Genomic DNA, 26480 nt, shown 5'->3' on the forward strand with positions numbered 1-26480 from the left:
CGAGTCAAGTACTCTTGAACTTGAGCATCTTCATTTGTCGCATCTCAACTTCGGAGAACAAGAACACAGAACAATGAGGGAAGAAAATAAAATAGTGGCTATGAACTTGAGCTCCATAGACGATTCTCATAGTCGTGCTTATTTTCAAGCTGGAAAAAAATGCATCTTACATAATAGAATTCAACAAAAAGAACAACCAAACGATGTGCAACTTTGACATATTCTTCGTACTTCGACAATATTGAAGGACCTAGTTATGATTTACCGGATTACTAGATTACGTTTTTTCATTTTTTTTTCTATTGTAATTTATTGTTCGTGTTTTAGTTCATATTAATTAAATAATAATGGACTGATTTATAATATTTCATAAATTTTTGTAGTAGACCATATTTGGTGTTGTATGATGTATCACATATTTAGCATTGTTCCGTAGAAAAATCCAAAAATGAGTTTGGAGTTAGTGTATGCTTGAAGGTGTTTTCATACACTAAAAATAGAATTTTATGTATGGTTGGAGATGGACGGATGGTCTTAGCAACCAATACTCCAGATAATAATTATGAATTCATTTTTCCTAATTAATGTACCTAATTCGTAAGGAGTCTTATTACCTATGTTAAAGTGGTGAAGTGATTTGAATTGGCTGCCGGTGAGGTGAGGTTACATTCATGCTCTACTTCTAAAAAACAGGATATTGATGCTCTACAAATGAACGTTTTCATTTAACGCACCACCATATTAATTTCCGATTTCAATTTCTTAATTAATTCCCTAGTTTAACAAACCATATTAAACACGTGCATTAACATCCATGTCTTTACACCTATAAAATCATGCTGCCACTATTTCATAATAAATGTGATGATCAACGTCCGCCACTTGTAAATTATATGCGTCGTTTTCGTTGCTGAAACAACATTTTGTCACTAATCAAAACCCTAATTTAGTTTCGAAATTGCCATTCAGCACGCCATTAGATCGTGGTGTGCAAACACTTGCATGTTTTATATTTAGTGCATCACATTTCCTCAAGATTTGTGCAATCATTATCCAGCTAGATCCCCTTTTTTATATGTAGAGATGCTCATCCATGACTTCATTTCAAGATTTGGGTATCTCAACACATGAATAAAACAAAACAAGATGTTGAACAGGCCATATATAAAAAATTAGTCTTTTATTACTAAATTGGTTATGGAGTTTGAAACAAAATTACAGACGCAAGTACCAAATTGAAGCAAGTAAGATTATTCAAGTTTGTTGATGACACATATATTCAACAATAAAAGCAAGAGCTGGAATTTGACTAACCAGCTAAATTGGGAATCAGTCATGTGCTTTGTGCCGATTAGAAAATTACTCAACGGCAGAAAGCATACATATATATATAACAAGACAAAAATTAGAAGAAAAAATTGCGTTTACACATATATATGCAATGTGGTCTAACTCTTACCTACTCCTTCATTCATATATATATATATATATATATATATATATATATATATATATATATATATATATATATATATAGTGTGCTACTATTATTATATGATGATGATGATGATGATATAAATTAGTTAGTAATCAAATGAATGATACATGAATTTACCAAACCGCAGCTTAGTTTGACAATGTTTGGAATAAGCTAGTTGGGTATCAAGTCTCAACAATGGTGAGCTAAAGGTAGAGTCAAATACTGACTATATAATGTCAAATATAACGCCTTATGTATAGTGTAAATGCAAATAATTTAATCAAGTAAAGTAGTGGTCATAAATTGATTCTCCTGATCACATTACTCAATGTACCTCTTATGATTGATTAATTGTTGATTATTTGTTTGATGACCTGTACAGAATAGTAATGTATAGTATATGTTTTTGTCCTACTAACTAGAAAATATAAATAAATTAGTAAAATGAATGGTTCAAAAAAAATAACGTGAATGGTTCAAAATAAATTTAAAAAATGGCAAGGAAGTAAAACTTGACGTTCTTGACTTTTGAGTGGAGATGGAAGTCCAGCACGAGGAAAATGACGCCAAGAAATGGAATTTAATTAGGAAACACAAAACACGCCGGCTTTTCATTTTCTTTTCTTTAAAAATATGAGATAGCATAATCCTTATCCATATTTACCTCCGTGATGATTCGAAGCCCCGACTTACTAATCAAAGGAAAATAACACACTGATTAGATTGCGTTTCATCGCCACAAAACATGAAATTATGAGGGATTTTTAAAGGACAAGTTGCCTAATAAATCACAAACAATAGTTATGGTCTATCCTAAACATGAAATATTTGGTATGTTCTTCAATTTCTAGCAGATGGCGTGCTAATGTGACGATATTTACCTCCGTGATGATTCGAAGCCCCGACTTACTAATCAAAGGAAAATAACACACTGATTAGATTGCGTTTCATCGCCACAAAACATGAAATTATGAGGGGTTTTTAAAGGACAAGTTGCCTAATAAATCACAAACAATAGTTATGGTCTATCCTAAACATGAAATATTTGGTATGTTCTTCAATTTCTAGCAGATGGCGTGCTAATGTGACGATCAGTTTAAAATACATAGATAATTTAGTATTAGGCAAAAACATCAATGTTCAATTAAGTTCGACACGATATTTTTTCCACGTGTATTATACTGACTGCCACATTAGCACGTAATTCACCTAAAAATGAAATCATGAGATAATTGTGAAAAAAGTCATCTTTTGTAATTTGTTATTTTTATCTTGTAAAATGTGAGACGGACCAAAATTAGATTTTGTTGCGATTAATTAAACAATTTGAATTTTTTAATTACAATTGTTATACTACTAGTATACTATTGATTTGATCCCAATAATCCCCTATAAAACTTAATTACGATAGGACCATTAATAAAACATTTTGAAAAATACAAATGGAATAATTTGGTATAAAATGAATTTGAAGTTTAAAAGTATTAATTAAAAAAAGAGATGATTAATTTTTGAAGTGGTAATAATAATGGGGTGGGAGTAGGGAGGTTGTAAGAAGCTTCCTGAATATCGGTAGAGCCTCAACTAACTATAAATAACAAAACCTTCATTCACCACCTTCACCTCAAAACCTCATTCTCCACCACCTCCATCTCTCATCTCCTTTTCCTTGACAAAGAATAAGAAAAAGAAGAAGAAAAGGAAAAGGAAAAGGATCAGTGATCGAGAGAGATGGCGGTGAAAATGGAGTCGCACAAGCAGCTATCCGCCTCCGGCAAAGAGAAGGCCTCCGACGCCCTCCCCCTCCCTCTCTACCTCACAAACGGAGTCTTCTTCACCCTCTTCTTCTCCGTCGTCTACTTCCTCCTCCTCCGCTGGCGCGAGAAGATCCGCAACTCCGTCCCCCTCCACGTCATCACCCTCTCCGAGATCTCCGCCATCGTCCTCTTCCTCGCCTCCTTCATCTACCTCCTCGGCTTCTTCGGCATCTCCTTCGTCCAGTCCCTCATCCTCCCCCGCTCCCCCCACGACGAGATCTCCGACGAAGACGACGAGATCCTCATCGACGACCTCATGCTCAAGGAAGACTCCCGCGCCGCCCCCTGCGCCGCCGCCGCACCAACTAAGATCGTCGCCGCTCCAATTCAACCCCTCCCCGAGGAGGATGAAGAGATCGTCAAATCCGTCGTCGAAGGAAAAATCCCCTCCTACGCCCTAGAATCCAAATTAGGAGACTGCCGCCGCGCCGCCTCCATCCGCCGCGAGGCGCTGCAGCGCACCACCGGAAAATCCCTAGCTGGCCTCCCCTTGGAAGGATTCAATTACGAGGCAATTTTAGGTCAGTGCTGCGAGATGCCGGTGGGGTACGTCCAGATTCCGGTGGGGATCGCCGGTCCTCTCCTCCTCGACGGCATCGAGTATTCCGTTCCGATGGCGACGACGGAAGGCTGCCTCGTCGCGAGCACGAACAGAGGATGCAAGGCGATCCTGGCTTCCGGCGGCGCCACCAGCACCGTCCACAGAGACGGAATGACCCGCGCCCCGGTCGTCCGGTTCGGGTCGGCTAAACGGGCCGCGGAGCTCAAACTATTCCTCGAGGAGCCTCTCAACTTCGAGACGCTCTCGCTAGTCTTCAACAGCTCCAGCCGCTTCGGGCGCCTGCAGAAGATCAAATGCGCCATCGCCGGGAAGAATCTCTACATCAGATTCACCTGCAGCACCGGCGACGCCATGGGGATGAACATGGTCTCCAAAGGAGTCCAGAACGTTCTAGACTTCCTCGTCAGCCAGTTCCCCGACATGGACGTGCTCGGCATCTCCGGCAACTACTGCTCCGATAAAAAGCCCGCTGCGGTGAACTGGATCGAAGGGAGAGGGAAATCGGTGGTGTGCGAGGCCATCATCAAGGAAGAAATAGTAAGTAAGGTGCTCAAGACTAATGTGGCTTCGCTAGTCGAGCTCAACATGCTGAAGAATCTCACCGGCTCGGCCATGGCCGGAGCGCTGGGAGGATTCAACGCGCACGCTAGCAACATCGTGTCCGCAGTGTACATAGCGACAGGGCAGGATCCGGCGCAGAACGTGGAGAGCTCTCACTGCATCACCATGATGGAGGCGATCAACGGAGGGAAGGATCTCCACGTGTCGGTGAGCATGCCGTCGATCGAGGTGGGGACGGTTGGGGGAGGGACGCAGCTGGCGTCGCAGTCGGCGTGCCTGAACCTGCTGGGGGTGAAGGGAGCGAGCAAGGGGGTGCCAGGGTCGAACTCGAGGCTGCTGGCGAGCATCGTTGCGGGATCGGTTCTGGCCGGAGAGCTGTCGCTGATGTCGGCGATTGCGGCCGGGCAACTGGTGAAGAGCCACATGAAGTATAACAGGTCGTCGAAAGATGTGACCAAGCTCACCGCATCGACTTGATCAAGTGTCTTGTACAGTGAAACTCAATTCCACTACTAGTTAATAGTAATAAGGAATATGAATGGAGTGGTAATATCTATACAAACATGTATAAATGCAACCAACTTGCTTGCTTTCTGTATTCGTTATTCAATTGTTTGGCTACCTGTTCTCAAATTACAAAGGCTCCATATTCTGCTAGTGTTTCAATTCAGTCACAAACACATGCAATTTAATTACCACTTTTATTTGGGTTATTTTATAAATTTAACTGAAATCCACCTGCATGACTTGGTCAATCAATGACACTTCCATCATGCTGTTCACATGTAAGCGCTTTCATGAAAAAGACAGTTTCATAAGCAAATGAATCTAACAATATTTGGTGACAGGTACTTCATTTTTAATTTTAAAAAATAATTTCTTTTATACTTGTCATCCCTTAAACTATTGTGTATTTCTTTTCTGTGTGAATTTTAATAAATGTGAGGGGTAAAGTTTCCACATAAAATAAACGTGAGCATCACCAATCACCCAGGCTATAAACGGAGAAAATCGGATCCGTAGGGACTCTACTACTATAATAACGAAAATGTACTCCTTTTGTTATTTCTTTCATTTATCGGAAAAACGCCACTCACATTGGCGTGTTTTTAAGTAAAAACGCCAACTGTGTTGACGTTTTACAATTTCGTCTTATTTTATGCAAATACAGTATTTATCGTAACACGTCCACTTGGTTGCAGTGTTTAATTAAAAAACGCCAACTACATTGGCGTGTCAAGCAGATTTCGGATAAAATAAATCATAAAATATAATTTATACTCGCCTATCCCGCTGGCATTTTTAGATTAGAAACGACGACACCACTGGCGTGTTTAAAGTAAAGACGCCAACGACGGTGGCGTGTTTTAATTAAAAACGCCAACACCACTGGCGTGTTTATGCAGAATGATATACCATACTCTTCTCCCCCAAATCGCGAAACTCACACCACACACATCACGATTTTATCCACACATCGGCCTCTTCTCTGTGATTTCGCCCCCCTCCATCAATCGGTGCTATTCTTCCCCATATTTCATTTACTTTTCGGTTAGTATGCTTATCTTTTACAATATCAGAGTAATTGTTTGATAGTTATTTAGGGTTTGTAATGGGTTGTAAATTGAGTTGAAATTCGGTGTTGCATTATTGTTTAGCATATTGGCTTGTTTGAATGACATTATTGTTGATTAATAGTTGAGATATTGGTGTTTAGTTAGGGTATAAATTTGATTAAAAACCTAAATCCTAGTGTTGTTCTAGCTTAAAAATTGGGCAACTTGATTTGGTTTATGTGTGTTTTAAATTGGTGTTGCATTATTTGGGTTTAGGTGTTACATTATTTGATATTGGGTTCAATAGTGACAAATTATTGAAATTGTTTAGGTTGATGTATATTGTTTAGTTTGTATTGTGTAATGTTGTGTAGGTGAATTGTGTTATAATTTTATGTAACTTTGTGTAGGTGAATTTGTGTAATGTTGTGTAGGTGAATTTGTGCATTTGTGTATTGTGCATTATTTGATATTGGTGTTCCATTTTGTGATATTGGCTTAAATAGTATCCAATTATTGAATTTGTTCAGGTTTGTGTATTGTTTAATTTGAATTGTGAATGTTGTGTAGGTGAATTATGGCATCATATTCAAGTTCTCGTCGAAGACTCTTATGTGGTCCTGAGGACCCTTCCGTTTTGTATCTTCAGAGACAACACGTCTCTAATAATATATGGGCAGGAGTTGAAACAGAATACGTCCGCTGCAGAAGATATGAAGGAATAATTTGGGATGTTCCCATACATCCCCGTGTATTGGCAGTAATAGACGAGATAGGGTTCGGCGGCATATTGAGGTGTGGTCAACCAAAGGACATTGACCACCATCTTATTACCCCGTTGATTGAACGATGGAGGCCAGAGACTCACAAGTTTCACTTTCCAGTCGGTGAAGCGACAGTGACTTTGGAAGACGTGGAGGTCTTATGGGGCCTCAAAGTTGACGGTGATGCTTTGACGGGTTACATCCCCACTAAGGATGTCAACTATTGGATGCAACTGTCTTTGGATTATCTTGGATTTATACCAGATACAGTTGAGTTGAAAGAAATGGTTTGGAAGCAAACAAGCTTATCAAATCAACTAAGGATTGAGTTGAGTGATGAACACGACCAGTATATATATGTTCAACGTGCTCGTGTTTATTGTCTGCTTTTACTTGGTGGTCTGATGATCTCGAACGCCTCCGGAAATAAAAATCATTCTTCTACTTGCAATTTTTCATGGATGTAGAACGATGTTCTAGCTATAGCTGGGGTGGTGCGACTCTTGCTTGCTTGTACCAGAATTTATGTGAAGCTGCCCTTGCTAGGAGGAGCGATGTCGGGGAAGCTTGTACTTTGTTACAACTGTGGGCTTGGGAGAGAATCCTAAATATTAGACTGAAGATGCTAAATCCCATGCATATAGACTACGCACCATGTGCAGTTGCGTAAGTTGTTCACTAATTAATTTTTTAAGCATAATTTTCATTAATTTCCGTGTTATTCGCTCATAATTTAATTTTTTTAGATGGAGTGGTCCGGCGTCATATGTAAAAGCACCCGGGCATTGCATTGAAAATTTAAGAGATCAGTTCTCCAGAATGCACGCCAACCAAGTAATTTATGTAACCTAAATTGTTTTTTGTTTGCTGTTTTGATTGAATTTGTTTTGACTAAATTTATTTCATATGTAGTTTATTTGGAGGCATTATGTCATGCGACACTTGCCGGATATTTGTGTTGACGGTCGTCCTATATGGACGTCGATCACAACCCTTATTTGCTAGAATTTGGTTGAGCCACACTTGCCACAGCGAGTGTTGCGACAATTTGGGATTGTCCAACTGTATATCTCGCTTCTCAACTGGTTCCACGGTACTGATTTTGTGAAACAGGATCGTCGTGGTAAATATAGCCGAAATTGGGTTGAGTACCACGTCAATCATATACAGGAGTGGGACAATAGGCACAACTTGGTGTGGACTGATCTTGAGTACTCAAATGAGCCTATTGCAACTGATGAATATATGGATTGGTTTCGCCGAATAACTGTGGTGTACTTAACTAAACCTGGAGTGCATGCTCAAGAGGGCTTCCATGTAAATTGAAACAACTATTAATTATTTAAATTCATATGATGAAATGTAATTAACTTTGAAAATTATAGTTGGAGACGCTTCAAAAAATACGTCACTTTCTAAGTGGGCAAGATATGACAGGACGACCAGATTTGTTCATAATTTCGAGGATGGTTGAAGATGGTCTGCATATATCTGGGGAGGCTGAGATGATGGACTATCGTCCATCACAGCGCTCTGAGCTGGACATTGACATGCCCGTGAGGCAAAAATGGAAACGACGTGGAAAGAAGAAAACTGCTTGTGGAGAGTCGTCATCTTTAAGGATGGATGCTCATTTGGTAGATGATTCCGATGAAGATTTTGTGCCTCCACCTCCACGTAGATCTGCAGTTCGAGGTCGTCATTCTGTCAGCCGCACTGGTGGTACAGGTGAAGATATTGGTCTCAGTGATGTCCGCCATTCTCCACCTCGGTCTTCTATGCGAGATGACTTTTTTGGGGTGGATTTAGAGAATGTTGTTGTTCAAGATACTCCTCCCTCTAGACTCCCTACTTCCAGAATCGGGAAGGGGATCTGTGGCCTGTTTATGCGGAGAAGGCGAGACGATTGAACTAAACTACAACTATTTTTATTTGTTTATTGAGTTGAACTTCGTTTTTGTGAACCTTATAATCTTTATATTTGATAATTTGACTACATCTATTTCTATTCTTATTTATATTTTTGAAGTAGGAATGATTGCAAAAAGTTGAACTTCATTTTTTGTGAACCTTGTAATCTTTATATTTTTGAAGTGGGAATGATATGGTTGGCGTTTTGCAAAAAAAACGCCATCTTAGTTGGCGTTTATAAGGAAAACGTTTTCATGGTTGGCCTATTACACTTTGATGTTTCGCCCGTGTTTTTAACCAATGCAATACAACCATTCTGTATTGACTCGCCAGTCCCGTTGGCGTTTTTATAAACACGCCGATAAGAGTGGCGTTTTACAGAAAAACGCCATCATGGTTCGCGCTTTTAACTTCGATGTTTCGCTCGAGTTTTTAGCCAACGCAATACAATTTTTCTGTATTGACTCGCCAGTCCCGTTGGCGTTTTTATGAAACACGCCGATATGACTGGCGTTTGACAAAAAAACGCCATCATGGTTGGCGTTTTTAACTTCGATGTTTCGCCCGAGTTTTTAGCCAACGCAATACAACCTTTCTGTATTGACACGCCAGTCCCGTAGGCGTTTTTGAAAAAACGTCTATCAGGTTGGCGTTTTTAAAGAAAAACGCCTACGTCAATGCCGTGTTTTCGTAAAACACGCCAACATGGTTGGCGTTTCAATGCAGAAACATTTTCCAACCCCTTTTTTATTCATAACACATAACATACCTTGCATAGCCACCATCACAATACAATACATTATGTAACATAGCCACCATCACAATACAATACATTATATAACATATTGAATACTACATAAGTCTACACAAAATACCACAAGTCTAAATAGTAATCAATACATAAGTCTAAACAATCAAGAAGTCGGGCAGTTGCGCCTGTCGTGACCAGGTTGACGGCATTATTTACAACGGCGTCGGGCTCGTGGCTGATTAGCTTCACGGACATCCATCTGATTAGTAATCCTAGTTGTACGGTATCGACCGCGACTTCGAGGCATTAACTGAGTTTGTGAACACTGCAAAGTCCATTCAGGCACGTCCCAATAATCTGAGTGTCTGAGTGGATTAAACACCCCAGAATATTAGTGTACCCAAACACTTGTGTGGTATACGGGATTAACAAGCGATATCATGTTGTCGTTTCTAAACACCGCAACTGCCGCTGCATGTGAACACGAAAGTCTCCACATCTGCCACTTTTGACATTTGCAGTTCGACTCCAAGTACAACACCTTCCACTTGTTACCACCATTTCCCCCAATTCGACGTCTTGTTCGAACCACACAAATCCCTTGAATTGTGCTTGATGCTCTCACATTATGTAACTGGTCTTTTGCATCATTTTTGCACACCTTTTCATGCGCCCACGGGGTAAGTTGTGTCGCACACTGTCTTGATGCAATTGACCGCTCATTGAACCATTCTATTGTCCTCCAAAATGTCATATCAATGCAAGCTTTGATTTGGAGTTCTCTTGCGCCTCTCAACACATTATTGTAAGATTCCAACATATTAGTGGTCACCTCACCCCATCTTTTGTGTTTGTCGTACGCCAAATTCTATTTTTTCTAAATCCACGGTATCAAGGTACTGCAAAGCCTCGTTGTTGACGTCTCGAAGTAAACGACGTCTGTTCTTAAACTTGCGCTTTTTGGTAGCAATACCCATTTTCCAAACCAATCTTTTAACCATGATACCTTTGTGATTCTGCAGAACATTCTTTCTAACATGTACCAAGCAAAACCTGTGATGACCTTTAGGTTCTTCTTTCCATATGGAAGAACTCATAGCATCTATGATTCACACATGCCTATCAGATATTACACATATTTCATGCTTTGTTACATGAAGTCTAATGCGTTCCATAAACCAATTCCAACTTTCTTTGGTTTCCTCATCAACAATGGCATATGCAACATGCAAATATTTCTTATTAGCATCAAATCCAACGGCAATAGGAATTTTACCTCGACATCGTCCACTTAGATGAGTTCCATCAAATGTTAGAATTGGTTTGCATAGTTGAAAAGCATCCACAGCTGGTCCAAAAGCCCAAAATACGTACTTGAATACCTTGTTCATATCGTGGCTTAATATGTCATCATGCAACCATTCGACAATTGTACTAGGATTTTGTCTTTGCATTTCATTCAAATAAGACGGTAAAACTTTGAATGACCACTCGCATCCATCATATACAAGCTCAATAGCTGTCCTCCGAGAATACCATGCTTTCTTGTAACTAATTTTCACATGAAATCTATTTTCAATATCTGCCACAATAGCTTTTACCTTGTAGGCATGATCGTTTTCTATCTGATGTCGAACACTCAATGATATCATGGACGACGAACGATTAGCGTGCCCATTATAATTACGATCCCCCATACAAGTATGAGCAGTGCTAAACACTCTAATTTGCCAATGTTCATCATGCTTTCTCAATGTTGCTCGATACTCCCACAAACATTTCGGTAATGACTTATCTTTCGGATTTCCCTGTGGCCACTTACAAACTGCATGACATCTCTTTCCTTTACTTTCAGCAACTGTATATTGTCGGATTTTTTCCAAATGCCAAAAAGTCACAGCTGTCTTCAATTTCAACTTCATTCTAAATTTAGTATGCAAACCGACATTGGTAGGATTTTTTTTCACTCCAATAATGCACACTGGGATCAGCAGGCTCAAAGTTCTTTGGATCAAAACTATCATATGTACCTGGTAAGGTGCGAAAATAGTTCATTCCACGCTGTGGAAACTGTGGAACTACTCTTCCTCCAACTGCTCTTCCTCCAACCGCTGTTTCTCCAACCACTGTTTCTCCAACTGAAATGGATGGTCTTGAATCAACAAATTGTTCATCATCAGACGGATCTCCATCTGAGTATGTACTAACAGTGTTTACATCTTCAGAATCATAAGGTGATTGTGGATCAAGAAATTTGTCTTTATCAGGACCTATAATGTCATCAACCACATGACAATTGTCACTGTCCCCTAAACGCACGCCTCCAACATCAAAATCTTATGTTGCAGCGAAAATTGGTTCTTGGACTCTCGTAGACGTACCAACATCATAACTTATGACATGATGACTATTTTGTTGAGTATTTGCCGAATACTCAACAAATAATTCAATTTGACCTCCTGTAGCCATACTCTCACTAAACATTAGTGGCATGCATAATTCTTCTAGTAGAGTACCTATAAACGTGACTCCGGATCCAACGCATATAGTACGTTTCCATATTATTTGAACTTTGTTTTAAAATATGTTTATCCCCATCTTTTCACAAATTGTTTCCACAAGCTTATCGTAGGAAACACTTTCATCCAACATAATGAATCCTTTTGAAAAAGGAGAATCATATGAAATAACTGCTCCGGGAATTATCTTTCCACCCCAATATAAATTCACACACCACGTCATACTATCTGTAATAATGTAAAACACAAATAAATATGTATTATTTTTACATTTATCATTATGTAGAGTAAGCCAAAATTTGGTCAAAATTTATATATTAATTACATCAAATATATACTATCATAACAATCCATCAATATTGGTCAAAAATTAGATATACTACAATATATAATATCATAACAATCCATCAATATTTCTATTAATTACACTACAATATATACTATCATAACAATCCATCAGATATACTAACCGAATAGGAGGACTAATGTTTGGAAGAATGAGCCAAAATTGAAATCTTTCCGCTCAAATCGTCGATTGCGTCAACCTGAGCAAGGGTTTCAAGGTTTTTCGCATTTGGGGAGGGAAAGTGATTAGGGTTCGCGACTGTGGGAGAGATCCGACTGATATCTGGTTCAACAGTAACACGCCGTTGAGGTTGGCGTTTTTATGTTAAACACGCCAACGTGGTAGGCGTTTATATGTGTTAAACACGCCAACGTCGATGGCGTTTTTTAATTAAACACGCCAACCAAGTAGGCTTGTTACGATAAATACTGTATTTGCATAAAATAAGATTAAATTGTAAAACGTCAACGCTGTTGGCGTTTTTACTTAATAACACGCAAATGAGGGTGGCGTTTTTCCAATAGATGGAAGAAATAACATAATGGGTACATTTTCGTTATTATAATAGTAGAGTGCCCCATACATCCGATTTTCTCCTATAAACGAGCATGGAAACCGACGTTTGAAGCAGGAATCAGCATGACTCGATATGGTGATTCTAATTTAGCATGCCACACATTGTGGATGAGATTAATTAGGTGTGGTGCTAAACCATATCAATGGACATTCTACATTTTGCAAGATAATACGCTAAATTACCTTAAAAACATTCGAGGGCAAAAAGTGAAAAAACGACTTCGTGATTACCTGAGTAATCCGCTTCAGTATAGAATCCAAAAGAGAGGAAGCACGTCAACCCTCATATACAAGGTGCACTACCACTACCACTACCACTACCACTACAGCTACCGGTCTGAATATTCAACGTGATTAAACCTTACACAACTATTTTCAAGCCCATCTCTCGCAGGCGCAGCCTTGTTGCCTCTACATATCTGACTGCTCGAATGGTACGCGCACAAATAGCTGCCCATGCAAAGTCACCACAGCTGATGTCTGATGCGGATCAATTCTAGTAGGCAAGCTAACCACCTGAGGAAAGAACACGATTCTCATATAAGAAATCCAGATCAACAAGAAGCTGCTATATATGTTAACACCTATTCCTGCAACCTTAAAACTAGCTATTCCAGCGATTAAGTGAACAGCATATAAGGGCCTTCAATAGCTTGATTCATGTTTCATTTATTTCTGCTCAGCTAGTGTCCAAGGAATTATCATGTCTGCTCAGCTTATTTACAATATCATTTCTTCTTTTCAGTTTCATAGTTTGTGAATTACATGGTGGGTAAACCACTGGACTATAACATTTAATGTAAGTTCCAACAAGAACGAATTTAACAGGCAAGAAAGGAAATAAGTAATAATGTTTAATTTTAAAAATTATTCAGACAGCCATAAGAGTGCATCACCAAGTGGTATGTCAACGGAAAAACTTTGAAAGAAAAGGCAGATAAAACTTGTACTTGTGCGGACACAAACTTAAAACTTTCAAACTTGAATTCTTCTTTCTCCTCTTTTCCTACTAGTAACTGGGTTGGCATGATTGTAGAGGTTACTCCTAGAACAGAATATTTCAACGATGAGGAGACAGGAGCAAATTTGCATGCCATAGGGGTCCAAGTCTAATCTTTTAGGTTTCAGGTAGAAACAAAAGATGCAGAGGCATTTACTTACTCTGGTTTAGGACTGCACTGACATAAATTTATATTGGCAAAAAAAGAAATACTTCTTGAATTTCTGTACAGACAGATATCTATTTTTTTGTTGTGGATTAGGAGACTACAGGAAGTTATGGGCAGAGATGATAGAAAGGGAGAGGTAAATGCAACTCTCAAAAGAAAACATACAAAACATAACTCACAATTTTGATCCAGTTACCACTCATATAAGAAACCATAAGAACAATAGCATACTCATGGGGACAAGTGGGCGGCACAGAGAAAAGGAAACTATTTTGGAATTTTAAAATTATTCAACTTCACAAATTCCACACTAGTAACACAGACTATAAGTACTGTAAGAGATCAGTTACTGGAACTACCTTTTTGAATGGTGTAACACCCCAAGGATTGTCCTGTTGCTCTGGTTGCCCTGATATAACTAAACGTCCTGCAGGATCAGACTGTACACGCACCTGTTGTGCAAAGCCACAAGATCAAGCACAAAAAAGTTAGAATGATAAAGAAAAGCAATGCCATGACCAGTTGATGCACTCATGCACCATTTATCAACACTTGTTTTTATTGTAAGATATTAGAGCTACTTGTTGTAAAATGTAAATGAATTTCTATTTTCTGATTTACAAAAGGAATGAGATAGTAATATCTCGGTTACTTGCCTCTTCTCGAAGAAGCCCAGGAACTAAGGCATATACTTCATAACAGTCTTTCTGCAAAACATGTCAAACTTGTTAAATTAGATCCCTATGAATACTGATGATTACAAACCAGGACCAGAGTGAAAACCGTACCATCCTCTGCACATTCACCTTCACCCAATCAGCAGGAACCCCAACATCTACCACCATTATTTCCAATCTGTTGATGAACTTAAAATCAAGATACTGAAAAGACATGCACAGAACTCTTTTCCATTCTGTTGGAAGAGATTAAATCCATAGGCTGAAAAAAGAAGAATGCATATAAATCTATCCAATTTACTGAACACACTGAAATCCATATACTGAAAGAGAATGAATAAGATTTCCTTCACATTCACAAGAAATAATTTAGTAGTAGAGTCTTCTATTTTAATATCAAAGTAACAGCGGAAACATTTAGATGAGCATGTGCACTTCATTTTATGTGAGATAAGGCCAACAAGGAGAACACCTCTCTGACCATTTAAAAGCAGTAGTTACGTAGTTCATGTGACTATGACAATGCAAATTATAGTCAGGACTCTTAGGCAAAACCTTCGAGCCTTACTATATACCCGCCAGACTGGGATTGTAAGTGATTAGATGGACTTATTTATTTATTTCTCGTTTGGTTCATGTTACTGGTACCACCCTTTTCTGGGAACGTTCATTTAATAGAAGATGATTGAACATGATCTCGGGAAGTGACAAAGTTATTTGAGACAATACATGTAGCCTGAGGGCTGAGAGGCTGAAAGGGAGTTGAGACAACAACGGTGGTAGGAAACAGCTAGTGCCTCAGCCAACAACAAGGGGATTCCAAATTAGCTTAGTGATGTCAAGAAGTTTTGGGAATTCTCTCAGGTAGGCTGTCCCATTATTATTGTGCCAGAGCTGAATGACGATTGGCCAGCAGTTGGCAGTTTTGCGTATAATACCAAGAGCAGACTATTCCAGATATGTATTTGATTCCACTAATAAAATACATGTAGGATGAGCTTTATGGAACGAAGTGGTTCAGCAAGCTTGATATTTTAAGCCTATTTATATTTTTGTAATAATTATATATGCCAAAGCCCAAGGGGCTACAAAGTAAACACTCATTCAACTCAAGTCGTACAGTAAAATCAGGGTCCAAACTAAGAGATCTTAACTGTGATTTTGAAGCCGTGCGTGCAACTTTGACAGCATGCTCAACAGGAGATGACCCCTTGCGCTTTAGGAAACCTTAGTCAAGAATTGACCATAAAAGAAATATAATTCAAGTTTGCCAACAGAAGATCGGGAAACTCCTTTCAACTCTAAAAGTGGCACTTACCAATATTCCTTAATTGTTTTTCACGCTTTGGTGTCGTTATTGGATTCTTATCCTACAAAACAGAGTAAGACCATAAGAAATGAACTAGAACAAGAGGGCAGGAAAGTACAAATTCTGAAAATAAACGAAACAAGGAATAAAGAATAAGCATACCTTAATGATGGGATCTCCAACCTCACCATTACCAAGAAGACGCTGAGAGTGCCATCCCTGCATGGCACGAGCCGCAGCATCCCTTCTTGCTCTACCTGATCCTGGGGCATGAATTTGATCTACCTGCATATACTTTGTTTGGAGGACCTTTATGGATTGAAAATATTTAAAGCCGTGAAATTATTTTCATATCCCTTCGGGAGGATTGAGGTAGTTAAGTAGTTCGACTCTCCATTTTGGAGGAAGGCAAAGAATGTTTCTATAATCTATAGTCACGTACAATAAGTCCTCACATATTGGAGATATAAAACACTTAAGTAGCTAAAAAATATAGGATTAGTTGTAAAATTTAAAAATTGAACACAACCTTTCACCAGCCTTGCAATTATTACATAACTTTTAATACATAGTAATTACACAACATATTTTTATGAGATGTAATGTCCAAATATATGCTCCACATTGTCAACATGTTGAGTCAATTGATGTTGGGTAACAACTCATGAAACAAAGATGTTATTTTTTTCATTTTACACATCAAAAGAATTTAGGGATGTTGCAGTTGCAAAGTTGCAAATGTAGTAAGGTATATGGTACCTGGACACCTCTAAATTCACCAAAAGATAAGTATGTGCATGAATCACAACAGTAACAACATCCACATTTCTCAAACATCTAGTTCTCTTATAAACTCTAAAGTAAACTATCCATACGAGTTTAGACAATACCACACTACTGAACTAGAAAATCTTTGTTGTAAATGCTCTACCAGCCTATAAAAATACTAAGACGAAGTGGAATTTATGAACAACCTGACTCCCAGCAGCAGGGTCCGATATAGAAGCATCAGTAAAAGGCAGCTCGCCACAGCGCATTTTATACTTTTCATATTCTAATAGTGCCTGTAAATTCGAACCATCTGATCAGTGCATAATGTAGAAGACATTTTGTAACCCCAGGGGAAGCTTTAGCCAATGTTCAAGAAAACCACCCAACATAAAGAAATACAAAAGCGAAGTCTCACGATGGCTCAGGACAAATATATAAATAAGGTTACTCTAGCAGTTCATATTAAGTACAGCTCATCGAAACCACTAAGACTGACAATCTTTTTCAAGAGAAGCATTGATGATAAATGATGAACTATTTTCCAACAAGCAAGGCATGCCACGCAGTTAAATCCCTGGAGACACCTCATAAAGTAATAGGTCATATCTAGGTTACAAGAGGAAAACCCTAAGCCAAAACAAAGATCAGAAGGCAACTTCCTACACCCTTCCAAGTGTTGCCCATACCAGAATATATGCATGCATTGCAGATGCCCCAGCAAGAGTGAGACCAGAAGGATTGAAAATATAGACATTTCTGAGAAATTAAACAAAATGACAAGCTAGAAAATTATGAAGCAATAAAAACAACAGAAGGATATGAATGTTTCAAGTAATCTGAACACAACCTTCTCATAAAAGCCTCGAAACGTCCAGGACACAGTGGTACAAGTCCTGTAAAATGCGCAAATAACATAATTAGCATTGAACCATTTGTGAAATAGTTGAATAAAGAATTCCTGTGTGTGTGAGAATTGAAACTCATAGAAAGACAGAAAATCATATCCGTATTTTGCTCTACTTCTGAAGCAGCAACAAATGCCTTTAAAAATTCAGAAGTATTTGACTGGTCATAAGTGATCTCTCTGACAAAATATTAGGGTTTTTCAATAGAACTAAGAGTGATCCTCACTTTGGGGGTTTAAAGGATTCTCCAACTTGTCTCCACAGCTTCAATGAAGTGACCTACATAACCAAAAATGACATCAAGATTATAAAGCACATGTCATAGAAAATTAAAGAACCATGACATTGAGGAGCCCTAGTAGTAAACAGTCGAGTCGAAGAGTCATGTAGGAAACAAGTGTGATGAGTATTTCAGAGTCATAACTAGTATTTATGATTTGCCTAGAAAATAGAACTTCAACTATTATACATTGAATACTAGTATGATCTTTGTATACTTCCAGGCATGAGCTATTAAAACCAAATATTCTGATTTAAAACACTCACCAAAGTTCTTTATTAATCTTTCATATGACCAGTGTTATTATCCGTGCTCTTAAAGACTAGCAAGATTATATCATGAGAGTTCATTTTCTATTGACATAATGAAGCATTGAAGCACATCATTGGCCAAAAGAAGTGAACAAGTGGCATGCATGTTGGGTTTAATTTCAACAAAATTTCTTTTGTAATCTGTCACAAGTCTAAAGCAAGCAACAAATTAGCCGAGGTCTAAGATGCTGACAGCAATAAGTATATCCATTGAAGATTTGATACGTTCAAAAACATGTAACCTACTTTTCCTTTTGTTGGTCCAATTTGGTGAAGATCTTAAATATAGAACTTTTTGCCATAAACTCTTGTCTCTAAATACAATAAAACAACACTACAATGTGAACTTGCTAAATATAATAAAATCACATTTTGCAAATATGAGATCGTTTTCTCTCTCAACTCTATTAATCCCCGGATTCATTTCATGCAAGGGATTTATTCTCTTTAGCTTGTCGCATAACACCATTTTGAAAGAAGTGAGGTAAGGATCAACATGCGCCCTTGTTATAAGTCAAAATACTAATACACACACACATATATATATGACTATCGAAGTCTCATAAATGACAGCCAAAATAGAAGTTAATTACAATGTGAAACATGGCGAAGAAACAGAAACTCCTATGTGTACCTGTTCATAACCACCGAGTCTGATCACTGCTCTCCACAACCTAAGAGCAAGGAAAGGTAGATATGTGAACAATTTCAAGAAAGCCGAAAATGAATAGCAAAAGAGAATTAAAAGGAAGAGTTACTTGAGGCAATTTAAAGGCTCTTGATAGAATTTGGGAGGCTTGAAGTCCAGGCATCTTTCTCTATGGAAAGTTTCAAGTTCCTTCATAAAAGCAGCTTGCTCCTCCTCTGTTCCAGATTCATCTCCTGTAACATCATCAGCATCTAAAAGGAAAGATCTGGAAGAAGCTTTAGTATCAGGCTCGGTCTTCAACTCCTCCATAACATCCCCCTGTAACCCTTCTATTTCCATGATGGCGCCATTTTCATTTAGTTCCCCCTTTTGGTCCTGGGTGATAACCATCAATTCTTGTCGCCTCCCACCCTCTTCGTCTTCCTCGTCCGCTTCCCCATGTCCATTCTCTGCCACCTCAACGTTCAATTCCTCTTGGCATTTATCATCCTTTGCTTCTGGTTGTAGTTCTGACGAAGGTTGGGCGTTCTGGCTCAAACTTCCAGCAGAATTCTCCCCGTCTGCGGGCTTAATTAGGTTATCGTCAACTTCCACATCATTCAGTGTTTGGTTCTCAACGTTTTGGGACTGCTGTTCGGCCGAAGCAGCAACGTCGCCGTGTGCATCCTGGTCGGCTTCTCTGTTGTCTTCCATGAGGAGGGGTAGCACTGGAATTGAATTATGGGTTTCAAACCAAAAATCCCCCAATTGCTGCGAAACCCTAACCCCTAACCTTGCGTCTTGTTTTTGTGTATCGAAGTGTATGAAATTGGAGCGTCTTTCAAATTAGTACTGCGTCATGTCACGTCATCATTAATTTTAGCGATGCCAACATTTTATAATTTTTTAAATACACCATGTAACATTATTATTATTATTATTATTATTATAAATAAACAACAATTTTTTTTTATGTTCCACATTAGTATACTGATTTCATTTTTTAATTGTTTTTAAAAAAATAATGACAAATAGTTAAAATGAAAAAAAAACTATAAATAAGATTTTTTCTATATTATTTTTTTTCTTATTTTACCCTCTATCCACTAACTATTGTGTGAGGTAAGCAGCAGCATACATGATATTGCTTATAATGAGCTCAATTTGTTGAGCAAGGTTTAGATTAATATGGAATAGAAATAGTTATTCATGAGATGTAGAAGCTTTAATTGATGTCGAAGTATCTAGTACGAAAGAACATGTAAATTGTATGTCAACAACAAAAATGCATGAAAGGGGCTTACCTGAACTGAAGTACGATGCATCTAATATGATTATATGAGCCATAGAACTTGTAAAGGTCGTTATTGGCTGGGAATTATCTTTAAATGGTTCATTTCATGTCTATCTAGTTGTATCATAGTGAATATAAATAATTTTACTCAAAATATGTTTTGTTCTTGGATGCCATTTTCCTAAGGGTTAAATGGTATTTTTACGATTTTAGTCATAGACATACCTTTTTTAATTATTTTGTTCCATATATTTGAAATCGGGCCGGACTCGGTCCGACATGGACGGCGCAGTGAAAAATAAACGGTCAATGGTTGTTTAGCCGATTTTGACCAATTTATGCATTTTAATTGCGAAATTTAATATTTTGTAATAAAAAATTATTATTCTTAAAAAAAACTAAATACAGAGAACCCCTTCTTCTCTTTCTTATTCAATTTCAGACTCGCATGCATTACAGTTATTGTTGTTCACCAAGAAAAATGATCCACGTCTCAACTCCCCGGGTTTTTTCTTTTTTTGTTCTAGACTACGATTATCATTCCTCGAGTGTACTAGGCTTTTTTTAAATTCCGGCTTTGGGAGAGACGCATGACCCTCATGCGTCACCCATTAATGAAACGCATGACCGTGATGCGTCTATGGGTAAGACGCATGAGGGTCATGCGTTTTTCAATTTTAATTGAAAGATGCATGAGGGTCATGCGTCTTAGGGTAAAACGCATGACACTCATGCGTCTCTCCTATAAACATAAATTAGCTCAGTAGCTTCGTGGTAAGAATTATGTGTTGTCATTGTGGAGACCCGGGTTCGAATCCCAGCGGCCACATTGCAATTTTTTTGGGAAATTTCTAGTACATATTTATTTAAAAGTTAATTAAAAGGAGTATTTTATGTCAATTTCTAGTAGTACATATTTATTTAAAAGTTAATTAAAAGGAGTATTTTATGTCAATTTCTAGCACATAATTATTTAAGATATTTATGTTAATTAAAAGTTCCAATAATTTATTTAGTAACCGTTTTGAATTGTTACTAATTATAATTTTTAAATAGTATTTTGTACTAGTAATTACAATTTTTTTGATTAATTTCTAGTACATAATTATTTAAAAGTTAATTAAAAGGAGTATTTTATGTCAATTTCTAGCACATAATTATTTAAGATATTTATGTTAATTAAAAGTTCCAATAATTTATTTAGTAACCGTTTTGAATTGTTACTAATTACAATTTTTAAATAGTATTTTGTACTAGTAATTACAATTTTTTTGAATAATTGCTAGTACATAATTATTTAAAAGTTAATTAAAAGGAGTATTTTATGTCAATTTCTAGCACATAATTATTTAAGATATTTATGTTAATTAAAAGTTCCAATAATTTATTTAGTAACCGTTTTGAATTGTTACTAATTTCAATTTTTAAATAGTATTTTGTACTAGTAATCAAAAAAATTGCAATGTGGCAACTATGATTCGAACCCGGGTCTCCACAATGACAATATATAATTCTTACCACTAAGCTACGGAGCGAATTTATGTTTGTAGGAGAGACGCATGAGTGTCATGCGTTTTACCCTAAGACGCATGACCCTCATGCGTCTTTCAATTAAAATTAAAAAAAATTGAAAAACGCATGACCCTCATGCGTCTTACCCATAGACGCATCACGGTCATGCGTTTCATTAACGGGTGACGCATGAGGGTCATGCGTCTCTCCCAAAGCCGGAATTTAAAAAAAGTCTAGTACACTCGAGGAATGATAATCGTAGTTTAGAACAAAAAAAGAAAAAACCCCAACTCCCCCCTAGGATGTAAATAAAGAAGAAATAGTTAGTCACTTAGAAGAGCATGGAACAATTGGTAGTACAAAACTGTTTGAGATGAATGGAAAGAAGCTGGCTGTTGTCCTTTTCGAGAATACAGAAGCTCTTGTGTGTGTCCAAGCATGCTACTACATCTCTTGGTGGTTCAACCGTTCGCATTTCGTTCTCTCAATTGCAAACCGTTTGCAAATTACAGGAGATGGACCCATAGACTGTATGTATCTGTTCCCTCTTGGATTCACTATTTTCTTCACATTATTTTGTCAAATCCTGATATACTTGTTCTTATCTTTTAAACCGATATGCATTTGTTTCTTACAATTAGAAGATACTACTGTGATAGTGAATTGTAGCCTACGGCACAACTCTCATTTTTCCAATCACTCAGTTTGTTTGATATTGGATGCTCTGCAAACCTCATTATCCAAATGAGAGAGTGGTGCCTTCTGTTTATTGATGTCATATCATTATCACCGATTTTTTTCATCCCATGTTGGATGCATGTCTTCTATCAAATTACATTACCTTAACTAGTTACCTTGCAGCAGGTTATATATGGTTTGCTTTGTGGATAAGATAACAGAAGGGGTCTCATTTTCTTATTATTGTTGACATGTTAGCAGATTAAAGAAACTGGTATATGAATATCACTTGAAAAGTGAGTACTACTACTTATGTAGATATTAATTAAACGTTTATTTTATTGTGTGTAACTTGATTAGAGAAGTACTCTATTATCCACGTGGCAGGCGGCACAAGAGCAAACATGAAACACCAGATTCATGCCCTTTTTCCACCGACGCCACCGTCCACTCCACTCATCCTTGAAAACGATGATAAATCGACTGTTGTGGAGTAGTATACTAATTTTATTCACCAATAAGCAAGGTTGGTCAAAGAATTTACTGATTCATTCAACAAACAAAACTTTTTGTTGGTTGTTTGAAAGTTAATTCAAGTGGTGAAGAATATTGTTTTTGATTTAGATATTACCCTTCATAAAAAAATACTTTCATTTTTAGCTATTTTATTAATTGCATATTAAAAATTATATAGTTGATAAATACAAGTATGATAAATAAATGATAAATAGTCATTAAAATCACAAGTTTTGTCAAAATCTGGTTTATCTCACAAAGTTTAAAATCCGCTTATTAAATCACGAAGTTTCAATTTTTCTAGTTTATTTCATGGGTCTAATTTCATGTGGAATCTTTGCATCTCTGCATTGAAATCCATCTTGAAATCTCAATTCAACTTTAAGATCAAGCTCTTTGTATTACATTTTTTATTATACAAGCATATTTTCCTGATTTAAACCACAATCCATCTTTAAATCTCAATCCACATCAACAAAGATTCAATCTAAAATTCAACTCATGGAATAAACTAGAAAATTTGAAACTTCGTGATTCAATTAGCAAATTTTAAAGTTTACAGGATACACCAGATTTTGACAAAAACTTAATGATTTAAATGGCTATTTACACCTAAATAAATTGGGGAAGGCTAATTTGCGTTGGTGATTAGTTGTTAGTTTCATCATGGTGTTTAAAAAATTACAAATTAATCGAACCATATATCTTGGATCTAGTGAGAGTGTGAGACCTTAATATTAATTGGCAAAATAAAAAAACCTTTTTTATTAGTTGTATATATTGAGCAGAAGCCATATTTAATGATGTCATTATAATAGTATTAATGAAATACCAGTTCCACTCTTTTCAGAAAGGTACTCCGTATTTTAATTTTGCCAAACTGAAAAGGTGCGCATCTTTTTACAAAAGCAAAGGATTAAAATAATGTGTCTGAAATCTCTTGAGAATATAGCCGTTGGTAATGGATTTGCATTGTCTAAATTTTATAATAGTATTAAAATAAAAAATTTAAAAGATCGTTCCTCCCATCCCATACAGCCAGCCATTGAGCCACACTCCCATCAATCGAGTTCATCACCCACCGACTAATTATTGGTTCTAGTTTTCCACATCCATTCCCTCATTAAAATAATATACTCCGTATTTTTTTCTTTATCTGGACTGGACCGATTCAAAAAATAAATTCATTTTCTTCGGATATTGTTTGTTTAAAATTTAAAGGATATTCCGAAATTCCCAATTTGCCCTCACTTAGTTACGAAAACTGACTGACCTGTCTTATCATAGAATGATTGTGTCGGCAGTCGACTTCTCAGCTCTCTCTTTCTCAAGAAAGGAATGGACATGTGAATAAAACGTTGATTGCTTTATAAGAAAGGATTGAATTATACCATTACAATTCCATCAACAAACATCTCCTATATTCTCTCCACTACTTCACCCCTTCCTTACAAACTGCAACTGCTACCTTCCAGAGAGAGAGAGAGGGAGCAGTCATCGGTCATCACACGTTCCTGCAAACTCGTTCCTATCTCCACATCCCCATACCCTTTTTATTCATTTCCCCTTTTGAGTCGATTGGATATATAGAAAGAGGCAATCAAAAGGTTTAATCTTTTTAATTTTACTACTTTTTTGAAGATAAAAGAATAGGCAGCCAATGTCAAGATCAATAGTGGTAATAGGATTGTGGTGGTGCTTGGTGGTATTGGTGTTGAGGGCTGAGGGGCTTGGTGTGAACTGGGGCACGATGGCAAACCACAAGCTGCCACCGAAAACGGTGGTGCAGCTGCTCAAAGACAACGGGATCACCAAGGTTAAGCTCTTCGACGCCGATCAGTCCACCATGAGCGCCCTCGCCGGCTCCGGCATCGAAGTCATGATCGCTATCCCTAATGCCGAACTCTCCGCCATGAACAACTACAATCGAGCTAAGGAGTGGGTCCGCCGCAACGTCACCCGCTACAATTTCCAAGGCGGTGTTACCATCAAGTAAGAAAATCCCCATTTCTCTTCTTCCCCTAATTCGATCTGTATCTATCTGTGCTTTTAGCCCTAATTGAAATTGAGCTGATTCTCCTAGTCTTGATCCTTAGTTCTTGACCTGAAATTTTCATGGAGTTATGTTGTGGAATCGTGTGTATTGATTAAAACAAATCCATTAGTTTGAATGTTGAAATTTCTCTGTTCAGATGTTGTTGCAGATCAAAACAAATTCATTAGTTTGATTGTTGAAAATTACGACCTTTGTGCAGATATGTTGCAGTTGGGAATGAGCCTTTCCTTACATCCTACAACAACTCCTTTCTCAACACCACATTCCCAGCTCTTGCAAACATTCAGAATGCCCTCAATGAAGCTGGCGTAGGAGACTCCATTAAAGCCACCGTGCCTCTGAATGCTGACGTTTACGGCTCCCCAGAGAGCAACCCTGTCCCGTCTGCTGGGAGGTTTCGCCCGGATATCCTGCCTCAGATGACTCAGATTGTCCAGTTCTTAGGCAAGAACAAGGCGCCCTTCACGATAAACATCTATCCTTTCTTGAGTCTCTACGCCAACGAACACTTCCCTGTTGATTACGCCTTCTTTGATGGGGTGAGCAATCCCATTGCTGATAATGGCATCCAGTACACCAATGTGTTTGATGCCAATTTCGACACGTTGGTTTCATCCCTGAGAGCAGTGGGACTTGGCGACATGGAGATCATCGTCGGGGAGGTGGGTTGGCCAACGGATGGAGACAGGAATGCCAACATAAACTACGCTTTGAGGTTCTACAGAGGCCTCCTACCACGCCTTGCAGGCAACAAAGGAACCCCTCTTCGCCCTGGTTACATTGAGGTTTACTTGTTCGGCCTTCTTGATGAGGACATCAAGAGTGTGGCTCCGGGTAACTTTGAGCGCCATTGGGGAATCTTCAAGTACGATGGACAGCCCAAGTTCCCAATGGACTTATCCGGACAACTACAAGACAAGTATCTCATTGGTGCGCAAGATGTAAACTATCTCCCTAAGAGATGGTGCATGCTTAAACCGGATGCCAAGGATTTCACCAAACTCGGAGAAAACATCAACTTTGCTTGTACCTTTGCCGACTGCACCCCTCTTGGTTATGGTTCTTCCTGCAACACCGTAGACGCCAACGGAAACGCATCATATGCTTTCAATATGTACTTCCAGGCCCAGGGTCAGAAAGATACCGCATGCGGTTTCCAGGGGCTCGCCATGGTGACTGATCAGAACATATCTCAAGGAAACTGCAATTTCATGATTCAGATAGCTACTACGTCATCTTCCACGCGATTCGCACAGTTTTTCGGAGCCACCTTATTTTTGCTCTTCTTCTCGCTCTTGTAGATAGAGATACTCATCATTCATAATTTTGTTTGAGTTATTGATATTAATTCATATTGTTTGGGCAATTTTTCCCTATCATTCAAAATGAGACCCAAATTGAATCTATTGTAACTATACAGCGTTCTCTTCTTTGATAGAATCAATGACAAATTGATTATTATCGAATGAAATACCAAATACTCGTATGATATGAGATTTTTCATAGAATAGGATTTGTTATGTAGAAAGAA

The 26480-nt window shown here is 37.9% G+C and overlaps 3 protein-coding genes across 4 annotated transcripts; 2 read left to right on the top strand and 1 right to left on the bottom strand.

The window, feature by feature from the left end:
- The first annotated feature begins 3092 nt into the window (after nt 1–3092).
- On the top strand, nt 3093–5018 carry LOC121746493 (3-hydroxy-3-methylglutaryl-coenzyme A reductase-like). Its single transcript, XM_042140352.1, has one exon. It carries the CDS (start codon nt 3212–3214, stop codon nt 4895–4897), a length of 1686 nt encoding a protein of 561 aa, XP_041996286.1. The 5' UTR covers nt 3093–3211; the 3' UTR covers nt 4898–5018.
- Nucleotides 5019–13051: 8033 nt separating this feature from the next.
- Nucleotides 13052–19730, bottom strand: LOC121746494 (AT-rich interactive domain-containing protein 6-like). 2 transcript variants are annotated; one of them, XM_042140354.1, is made up of 12 exons: nt 19024–19730; nt 18900–18939; nt 17901–17953; nt 17617–17662; nt 16973–17062; nt 16161–16283; nt 16008–16059; nt 15844–15916; nt 14801–14867; nt 14669–14719; nt 14372–14464; nt 13052–13359 (listed from the first exon to the last, which is right to left on the bottom strand). In XM_042140354.1, exons 1-12 carry the CDS (start codon nt 19605–19607, stop codon nt 13255–13257), a joined length of 1377 nt encoding a protein of 458 aa, XP_041996288.1. In that variant the 5' UTR covers nt 19608–19730; the 3' UTR covers nt 13052–13254. The 2 variants fall into 2 exon arrangements, with proteins under 2 accessions (XP_041996288.1, XP_041996287.1); XM_042140353.1 differs by having other exon boundaries at nt 16161–16292.
- Nucleotides 19731–24270: 4540 nt separating this feature from the next.
- Nucleotides 24271–26427, top strand: LOC121748611 (glucan endo-1,3-beta-glucosidase 8-like). Its single transcript, XM_042143079.1, has 2 exons — nt 24271–24885; nt 25149–26427. The coding sequence occupies exons 1-2, from the start codon at nt 24554–24556 to the stop codon at nt 26248–26250; spliced, it is 1434 nt and encodes a 477-aa protein (XP_041999013.1). The 5' UTR covers nt 24271–24553; the 3' UTR covers nt 26251–26427.
- The last annotated feature ends 53 nt before the right edge of the window (nt 26428–26480 follow it).

This window comes from Salvia splendens, chromosome 9, assembly GCF_004379255.2.
Source record: "Salvia splendens isolate huo1 chromosome 9, SspV2, whole genome shotgun sequence".
In the NCBI taxonomy this organism is placed as follows: domain Eukaryota; kingdom Viridiplantae; phylum Streptophyta; class Magnoliopsida; order Lamiales; family Lamiaceae; genus Salvia; species Salvia splendens.

Bases quoted from the DNA above. Each gene is read 5' to 3' on its own strand.
- LOC121748611 (XM_042143079.1), top strand. From the start codon at position 24,554: ATGTCAAGATCAATAGTGGTAATAGGATTGTGGTGGTGCTTGGTGGTA. The intron at 24,886-25,148 runs GTAAGAAAATCC...ACCTTTGTGCAG, and splicing joins CAAGGCGGTGTTACCATCAA to ATATGTTGCAGTTGGGAATG.
- LOC121746494 (XM_042140353.1), bottom strand. From the start codon at position 19,607: ATGGAAGACAACAGAGAAGCCGACCAGGATGCACACGGCGACGTTGCT. The intron at 17,954-18,899 runs GTACACATAGGA...TTGGTTATGTAG, and splicing joins GACTCGGTGGTTATGAACAG to GTCACTTCATTGAAGCTGTG. The intron at 16,293-16,972 runs GTTGTTCATAAA...CTCCAAACAAAG, and splicing joins ACCCTGCTGCTGGGAGTCAG to TATATGCAGGTAGATCAAAT.
- LOC121746493 (XM_042140352.1), top strand. From the start codon at position 3,212: ATGGCGGTGAAAATGGAGTCGCACAAGCAGCTATCCGCCTCCGGCAAA.